Source organism: Haplochromis burtoni, unplaced genomic scaffold, assembly GCF_018398535.1.
Source record: "Haplochromis burtoni strain Fernald_Lab_line unplaced genomic scaffold, NCSU_Asbu1 Contig_132, whole genome shotgun sequence".
NCBI lineage: Eukaryota > Metazoa > Chordata > Actinopteri > Cichliformes > Cichlidae > Haplochromis > Haplochromis burtoni.
The window spans coordinates 923,927-933,199 of record NW_024582493.1 but is presented as its reverse complement, the minus strand read 5'-3'; the positions used below and the strand labels follow the sequence as shown (position 1 = coordinate 933,199).

General features: G+C 41.2%; 1 protein-coding gene across 2 annotated transcripts; it reads left to right on the top strand.

Annotated features, from left to right (window-relative positions):
* Positions 1-1,998: 1,998 nt before the first annotated feature.
* LOC121815091 (T-box transcription factor TBX5-like) lies at positions 1,999-8,630 on the top strand. 2 transcript variants are annotated; one of them, XM_042224218.1, is made up of 3 exons: positions 1,999-2,148; positions 7,549-7,694; positions 7,854-8,630. In XM_042224218.1, exons 1-3 carry the CDS (start codon positions 2,049-2,051, stop codon positions 7,950-7,952), a joined length of 345 nt encoding a protein of 114 aa, XP_042080152.1. In that variant the 5' UTR covers positions 1,999-2,048; the 3' UTR covers positions 7,953-8,630. The 2 variants fall into 2 exon arrangements, with proteins under 2 accessions (XP_042080152.1, XP_042080153.1); XM_042224219.1 differs by lacking the exon at positions 1,999-2,148 and having other exon boundaries at positions 6,596-7,694.
* Positions 8,631-9,273: the final 643 nt, after the last annotated feature.

Genomic DNA, 9,273 nt, shown 5'->3' with positions numbered 1-9,273 from the left:
ACATTACAGAGTGTGTAAATTTAGATTGCTATGAAACCACTTAAATATCATGTTACAGAATTTTTAAATAAAATAATTTGGAATAAACACGCCTGTTTTTTACATGACCGAGTATTCTGTAGCATATCTGGCATTTGTACTAACCAACTGGAAAGTTGAAAATTGAGTGCTGACAATGATCCCATCCTCCTGAGTAATCACTGTAAAGCAGCCAAACTGTTTAGCTGCTACAAAGTGAAATCAAAAACTCAATCTTTAAAAAACAAAGTTCAAATCAGTGCAAAGCTTTACTTTTCTTTTTTCTTTTTTTGATGCAGTGCTTAGATCTAAACTAGACTTCAGTAAAACACTCGTATTGAACCCAAATATCCTGGGTTACCTGGTCTAACTTTTTCCATCAGCACCATATCTTCTGAGTGGTGACACTATAAACACTGCCAATTATTTTTGTTTGCAGCTTGACCACTAAGTGAGGCTACAACAGCCTACTGGGCTTTAATCTCTGCCAAATCTTGACAACAAGTATATTACTCTTCGGCGGGTCAGTGCTCCATTATCTTGTCCTGCCTATCCCTAACTTTGTCGTCTGGTGTTATTTTCCAGAGCAAAGCAGCTGAAAGCATCAGCAGACTGGGAATGATGCTAATGAGATTGTAAGACTGAAGATTCAAGCTCTGGGATAAAAAAAGGCCAGTAATTATCTATCAGTAACTTATTCTAAATAATCATTGTTCATGGTTTCTTACAGACAAAACACAGAGGACAGTAGAATTCATTATTGTGTATCACATTAGAGCAACACCACCTTTAACATCCTTAGGCAGTGAAAATATTCCATCGGAATACTCAACAAGATAATGTTCACAATACCTCCATCCAAATATGTGCTAAAGTTTTCTTGTGCAACATACTGGAGGTCAGCCACGAACAATAATACAGCGGAGGCCTGAGGAGGGGAACTGAAACAGAAATCTCCACCTCGTCTGTGACGCACTGCAGCCACTTAAGGCTCAACATTGGCCAGGAGAAGTAAAAGTGACCAATGAGTGATTAGAAATGAAGCTATGGCAGAGAATGGGGAGGGGGCTGACACACTGTATCCATCTACAGCAGACTCGGCTTCCGCCATTTTGACAAGAAAAAAAAAAGAGGAAACAGAAACAAAACCCCCCCCCCCCCCCCACACACACACACACACACACACTTCATCAGTAGCTATGCCTCAGATTAACTGAAGCACTGCATCATTTTGAGAATGAACATTATCAAGTAGACAAGGTAAACAGCTTAACTGATATTTTTGGAGTTTCTGTATGATGTGGTGGACTTGGTCTGAAAATAGTCTCATCCCAGATCCCCAAAGCAGCAGCATGACTGGTTTTTAACTATGGATGACATATTTCACATATTTCACATATTTATGCATACACATTATTATTATTATTATTATTATTATTATTATTATTATTATTATTATTATTATTATTATTATTATTATTATTATTATGTTAAAAAAAATTGTATCTCTACATCAAGAACATTTCCTTTGCTTTTAGTGATGTGACACTTTCAAGAAAATGTAGCGTTATTAAACTTCAGCAGATGTATTTGAATTTTTGTTATCAACAAAGGAAATAAATTTGACAAATTCACAGTCACCTGATTTAAAGATTAATGGTTTGTGGACGATAATTAGCACATAAATATACCTGCATGCAGTTCGTTTGGCTGGGGGTCTGTAGAATGAATGTTAGTTGTGTTGCTTAGTAACAAGTAGCGCAAAAGGAGCGAAATAATGTTGCAAAATAATTCACAGAACATGAATCGAATGGTGGTGTTTGCCTCCCATCACTGATCACCAATTGGAAGTCATATTTCCCAGTCCAACGCTGGTGTCAGACTGGCTACAGCCGAAACCTCCTTCTGCTCCAATCACGTGACAGTGGGAGTCCGTGGAGGTTTAATTCCCTTCCAAGAAGGCCAGCTCTAATCTGCCGCTATATACATCTATTAAAGAAGAAAAAACTGAAGTTCTTTGATTGCAGCAGATGCAGAGGTGCTGCACGAGTGTGGCACAGGGAGGACTGAAGACTGGAGAGCAGGCTGAAGGAGTACAAAGGTCAGGCAGCGCAGAGAGGAGGACGGGAGGTAAGAAGCTCGCCAAATAACAAAATAAGCGGGGTTTTTGTGTATTATGATCTGTTATTGGAATTACTTTTTACAGTTCAGTGTCAAATTAAAGCCCGTCAAAAAGTACAAATGCAGTTATTTTAGTATTTGAACACATTTTTTAAGTTACTTGTGAAAACACTTAAACACTTTCACGCAAGTTTTTCACGCACTTAAATATTTAAAGTCTTGTGAATTTCCAAACTCTCTGATATTGGTCGAGCCGCGCGACACGAGGTTCACACTTCTCCTGAGAGTACAACACGCACATTTATGTGGTTTGAAAGGGTTCAGGCTTTAGTCTAATTGCTTTCTGGTTAATTGAACTGATTGGCTAATTGGCTGTGACACAATAAGGGCGTATGCGGAGATAAACGCGGCTACATCGTAATGAAGGCTTTTGCAGTGTTGCAGTTTCTGTGGTGGAGACAGACAAACACTTCTTGCGCGTTTCTTTTACTTCTGAGAGTTTAATGAGCCAGCAAACTCAAGGTACAAGGTAAAAAATAAAAAGACAGAGAAATGTATTTATTTGGGTTAAATTGAGCATAAACGGTGGTGTTTATAGTGAGTGAGGCAGGGTGAGAATGTGTGTCGAGTTAATAGTTTGAGGTTGGAGAATAAAGCAGCTCACTCTCCGCTCTTCAGGAGTTGGAGAAAGTCTGTCAGCAGCGCTATCAGCCTGCTTGGAAAGGCAGCGGAGCAGAGCTGCAAACACACACACGGCTGAGTGACAACCGGGGCAGTTCATGCGCTCGTGTCACCAAGCAGACATATAAGTCACGCTGGCATCTGATTTATAGACGCGCTGCAGATTCACGCTTCATTTAACGCGAAGCCACAGCGTATATTTCACCTGCAGACCCAGCGCGGCCTCCGCGTCAGCCCTGCTGCACGTGGCAGTGTGCAGAAGGATGCCTGCTGCTGCTGCTGCTGGGTTATTACCGCACACACACACACACACACTGACAAAACGGCTCTCAACACTACCTCATTTTCCTAAACATTATTCTCAAGTGGTTTTACATTCGGGTCTTTATGGAGATGGAAGAGTCATTTAAACCCATTTAATGCGTAAAGTTTTTATTTTTTTATTTAATTTAATCCATGTATTTAACCTTGTTAAACGTAGAATTTACGAGGGTTTTATTTTCTTTCAAAATGTCTTCTCAGTTATTTGAGTAGGCATGATCTACTTGTGGTCTCGATAAAACATTCATTCAGCGTTTATTATATACATGCTGATCAAAATAAATAATTAAATGTTATGAATAATCCAGGATTCCTAATAGGTAATCGCTGGTTTGGGCCAGTGCATATTTGCAAGTGACATATTAATCACAATGTCTGCAGTGGCACAAGTAATGCGAGCGCTCTATTAAACCGCTGTGAGGCTGTTAATAGAAATCCACCGCGGCCTATGTGCACACAGCACACAGCTCGCTGTTTTCAGTGTGAGATTCCATTGTATGTTACAAAGCTCCTTATTGGTGGTTACACGCACAAGTTGTTAGAATGTATTTTGAATAATTTCGTGGCTTCATGTCGGGTGGGGAACAGTGTTTTGGGGGCTACCCTGGTTCTTGAGGTGGATTATCGTGGACGGGGAGTCAGGGTCACCACCAAGCCCCGTGGAGGCGAGTGAAGGCTGGGGTTATCTTCTACAGTATTTTATGAATATTGTCTTGTTCACTGGTTGTACTTGGTTTTACATTAAAGCCTCACTTTAGTCAGCATAGGTTCAGTCCGGCCTATTGACCCGAGGCAATGACGAGGGTTGATACAGCAATTACCAGATAATTACCAGACATGCATTTAAATGAAAACGCAATAATAATAATAATAATGCACATTATAGTCTGGTGGTGTTGGGAATGCTACCAAGATACCAAGGCTCAGAGGAGGGCACCGTATCTACACCACAGCTGTAAGGCTGACCCGGTGAGAGGAGCAGTGGGCAACGAATCACTTTCTCCCTGCTGCTTTCACACACCGAGGGGGACTGAGCTACTGCGTGTAGCAATGTAGCAAAGCTCTTCTTGCAGTGTGTGTGTGTGTGTGTGTGTGTCTGTGTGTGTGTGTGTGTGTGTGTGTGCAAGAAAATAACCCACTGAGATCCCCCCTCAGAGCTCCAAGTGCGCACTGCACAGGCGCAGAACGCGGCTTGTCGATAGAGAAGCTGAAAGGCACTAACAATAATAACAACAACAACAACAACAACAACAATAATAATAATAATAATAATAATAATAATAATAATAATAATAATAACAGCCAGTCAAAAAAGTCAGCATGCACATGTTCTGAAATAAATAAATATCAATAAAAACAAGTAAATAAAGATAGAAATAAAAAGCTAGACTTGCTCATCCCAGCTCTCATTCAGTCTGGCTGTCTCTCTGTCTCTCTCTCTCTGACTGTCAGTTTCAGCGCTTCCTTGTCAGGTTTCTCTGTGGACTGAGTACAGTGGGTTAATTACAGTGGGTTGATTCCCCCACAGAGTATCACACTCTGGATGACACAGCATTGCTCTCCCCTCTTGAAACAAACAGCACTATTTACAAGTCGGTCGGCAGCGCGGACGCTTCTCTACTGTACCTCACGCAGTCAGCTATCATCTGCTTAAATCCATCTCCGCGCACAGCAGCTCGGTCCTCGGCCTGCAAACAGCAGGGTTCCTCCCCTTCCCACCGCGGCTGCACGTGCTTTTAGAAGATAACTGCTCGTCTCGAGCGCTGTTCGTGTGCAGTTTGTTTCCCCTGTTTCTTGCTTGCTTTGCTGCACAGCCATTACTTCTTTGTCTTTCAGTGCACTATAATATTTTCCAAGCAGATTCATTTAGATGATCATTTCTCCCTGTAAGCAGCAGGAACAAACCAGACTCCCTTCAGGATTTACATGTTTAAATAAAACCTTTAGATGCTGAAAACATATTTGGTGCCATGGATTTGTTTTCATGTATTTATTTACAGTCTATCGAAATGTTATAACGGACAGAAATATGTCCGGAATAGTCCTCAGATTGGATGTCGTGTGTGAGGCAGAAACAGGCTCAGCCTGCATAGTGAAGCACAGAAACAGGCTCATGGCGCGGCGGCATTGCGGTCGTCTTCGGGCTGTGTGGTTAGTAGTATAGATGAGCACGGTAATCTAGTCAAAATTGTCTAATATTCGCGAGCACCGTGGTGTCACAAAACAAAGTGATAGAAAAGAAAAAAGCTGTGTAGCTTGTTTCTTCGTCAGATCCTTTATCTTCTATAGTTAACCTTTTCACAATGGAGTCTCCCTCGCAGTTTCACAACTTGCGACGTGGCCACCATCTCCAGTGTTCATGGCTAAGGAGAAGGGGTGTTCTTCTATGTTTGTCACCGAGCGTCTCTGCAACCGTTCCGACAGGCCGTTGCGCCCTAGGAGCGTTCTGGAGAAGGACCCGCATAAGCTCAAGCAAGTTGTGTTGAGGCACTGAGCATAATTCTCTGCACCAAGGTGCTTGTTGCCGTTATATCTATACATGTACTCGGAGAAACGACATCTATTCAACAAAACCATTACAGAAAAAATGGACCATGCAAAACAAACTACAACATCGTAGTTAAGACTCTAGCGTCCATAACTCATCAGTGGAAAGCGATTAAACACAACAGCAACATCTGCTTGAAGCAAAGAGCTTTGCCTACATATGAGCTTCACCATTATATGGCTGAAGACTCTCGCCAAGACGAAGCATCAACAGGACGAGGCGGCAGTCTGCATCCGCGCATCGGTGTTGAGTGGCTGAGGAGAGACCAGAAGGCACGAAAACGCAGCTGCACACACACAGATGTGAGTACCTTCTAGTACCGTGATACACCTACGTAAAAATAACTACTACTACATTCGAGTCTTCCCATCTATAACGCCAGGGTGTCAGTACTCTATAACTTTTGACTGATTATTTTTCTGTTAACCACTTTCTGTGTGTTTCAAATCGAATGTATGAAGATATTCAGTCCTTTAGATAGCTGCACCTCAGCTGCAGCCGATTGCCACCTGCTTATCCAGTGTTCAGCCCGAATTTACCCGAGACTTGACCTTTGTGGGAAGTCTCATGGCACAAACTCTTTATATTTAAAGTTCATTGTAGCTTGTCTGGTCACGGAGCTAGAAACATGGTTTTTAAGTGCGTCTACGGGCCGAGGCACACTCACACCCTCAGTGTGATGCTGGGCATTACTCTCACAATTAATGCCACACCTAGAAAACGTGAATGCATATATCTATATATCAATAGCAACAGAGAGTTTATATTATTATTGCGTTTCATTTAAATGCATGTCTTGTTAGAGAAACCTCCATCATCTTTAACAGAAAAATGGGTTTAATATGCTCTCGCTATGTACATCTCATTACTGGCGTGAACTTCAAACGGAAAATTGTGCTGATGCATTGTTGATATCGACTTAAAAGCAAACAGCGTGTGAGGAGAGAAGAGAAATATTGAAACCTCATTCCTCTGTTGTGCCACTTGAATATTATCACTGTATTTTCAACATTTTTGTCTCTCTGTTTGTATGCCCAGTATTAAACCACTACTTGGCTCAGGTTTCCTCCATAGAATTTATCAACAACAGCAGCCAGTGGTACCTGCACACCCAGCCCAAACCAAAGATCTCAACTACAAAAATAAAGGCTGCATATATATAGCATTCACTTTTTCAAAAATGCTTTTGGGTCTAAAAATGTCATTCAAATAGAAAATCTTTCATTGGCAAAAAGTGTGCGGTCTGTAATGGAAACCTGACTTCATACTACAAAAGCTTAGCTGGACGTTTTTATTTTGGAGAAGGGGGAAGTTTTACACACTCCAATTAAATCTTAGAAATTCATATTTAAATTCAAAAACCTAAATATGTAAGATGATGGCCCGCAGCTGTGCAGGCTCACAGTCGCACAACATGTGATCTGCACTCACACTGACGTGCAGTCTGTTACATTTGTGTAAAAAACACACAAAGGTGTGGCAAAAAGATAGAATTGTTGTTGAATAAAAGGTAGAGTTGTTTTATTTCAGATCATTTTTTAAGTTAATAAAAACTAGTGTTTAAAACATTTAATGAAAAACAAAAACTTTGAAATAAAGTTTTGCTTCCACATTAATCATTACATAGCATAAAATGACCATAGCTTAATAAAGTTCTTGGCACCACTGATTTAAGGCCAATGCTGTCTCACAGTAATAGAATATATATAGGAGTATACTTTATAACTGTATATGACATGAGGCTACATTACATCTGGAAAATGTCCTGTGCCAGGTCTGACCCACAGTGGCAGTTCCCCTCTGCTTTCACTGCTGCTCACTGATAAATCTGACAGCTGGGTATTCTTCTAATCCTGCAGCGATGCTTCAGGAGAAAGCTTCAACTGTGACGGACGAACATGTGAGCCGGCTCCAGACCGGCGGGGAGACGGATCTGCTTCCAGACCAGTCGCGACTGGGCCTGTCCACAGCTCCCACCGTTCCCAGCTCCACCGAGCCCGACCAGGTACGCACGGAGGGCAATCTTGCATCTTCTGGATGGACTGTGAAATAGTACGCTTTAGGCTGATTTATAAATTGCTCCCTTTGGTGTTTATATGCAACTATTTTGCATTTTCTTGGATGGTCTGAGTAGTTTTGATTGTAACTGTGACTCTTCCTTCAGAACATTGAGAACATTAAGGTCGTCCTTCACGAGAGGGAGCTGTGGAAGAAGTTCCACGAGGCCGGTACAGAGATGATCATTACTAAAGCGGGGAGGTGAGTGAGGCATGTTTCTGATGAACCATAAAAAAATTAAAAGAAATGTTTGAGTTCATGTTTGCAGTATTTTTTCCATTTTACAGAAGAGTAAATACTCTAGTGTAAAAATACTTCAAAAGAGCTACATTCAAAATGTAATCTAAGAAAATGTACAATTTCTCATGGTTTTTTCAGTCCATTGTATTACTGCATTTTTGTTTGGATATTGGAACACGTGAACCAGCCAGTGTCTGCTGTCAGGTATAAGCACTGGAATAAACAGTTTGTTCAGACGTGGAGTCAAAGAAGAAATATTAAACATCTGCCTAAATCTCTACAGTAAATGTATTTTCTGCTGTTGTTACATTAACGTACTGCATTACTGCATTGCAGGATTTGTGGTGGAGTTTATGAAACACAAAGATTACCTGAAAAAGTTTTTTCACCTGATTTGAATCTCCCCGTCAACAGTAACCTGGAAACGGTCGAGCTCCTTGTTATTCATAGAACATATTGAAACGTAGCGATAGTCTTCAGAGTGAAAACATGCATAGCTTTCTGGAAAATTGCAGGCAAAGTGATTTTCTAGTGATGGATTCATTATGCAAGATGAGTATCATATCTTTCTAGGATCATCTGTTTAGACAGCTCGTAGTAACGTACAACAGTTATGATTTTGTCTTTCAGGAAGAGACAGAAAGTTCCTGCCGCTGCGACTGCATAATTGAAAACACAAATGACTGCTCGGCTGGTTGGATTTAATGCGACCTGAGGATTAGATAGTGAGGCTGTTGGACATTAACCAGAGAATGAATACACTCTCAAACTGACCTCCGCCTCTCATTCCTCACGGGATGTTTTTTTCCTCAGCGAAAAATGTAAAAGGTCACCACATTTTTTCCTTAATGCTGTATAACCGTAGGAGATGGGCTTTTCCTTGTCCAGCTGATAAAGTAGGCTCTGAATCCTTAAAGCCCTTTGAAGAGTTGTATAGTCGTGTAGCTGTGCAGCTGTGCTGGAAGACCTATCGGAGTTTACCTGCAGTCAGTCTGCAGCGGGCGCGCTGAAAATTGGCTTCATCGCTGACAAGCAACAGATCTGAAAATGAAAATGATATCGACACCAGACTGAATTATTTAAGCACGTCATGAGCAGTGCATGTAGTGCTCACTGTCTCATCACGGTAGAAGGTATTTTAATCATGCTGCAGCAAAAAGCATTTGGCAGTAGAACATTGTATTTAATGTGTCGTTTGAACAGACAATAAAAAGCACCCAAGAGTGGGAACCAGGCATTACTGCAGACACAATCCCTGCTTTATCTTTCTAATTTTTTATACCTCT

Excerpts from the sequence above, each read along its gene's own strand:
- LOC121815091 (XM_042224218.1), top strand. The coding sequence starts at position 2,049 with ATGCAGAGGTGCTGCACGAGTGTGGCACAGGGAGGACTGAAGACTGGA. Across the intron at positions 2,149-7,548 it reads CGCAGAGAGGAGGACGGGAG|CGATGCTTCAGGAGAAAGCT; the intron begins GTAAGAAGCTCG and ends CTAATCCTGCAG. Across the intron at positions 7,695-7,853 it reads GCTCCACCGAGCCCGACCAG|AACATTGAGAACATTAAGGT; the intron begins GTACGCACGGAG and ends CTCTTCCTTCAG.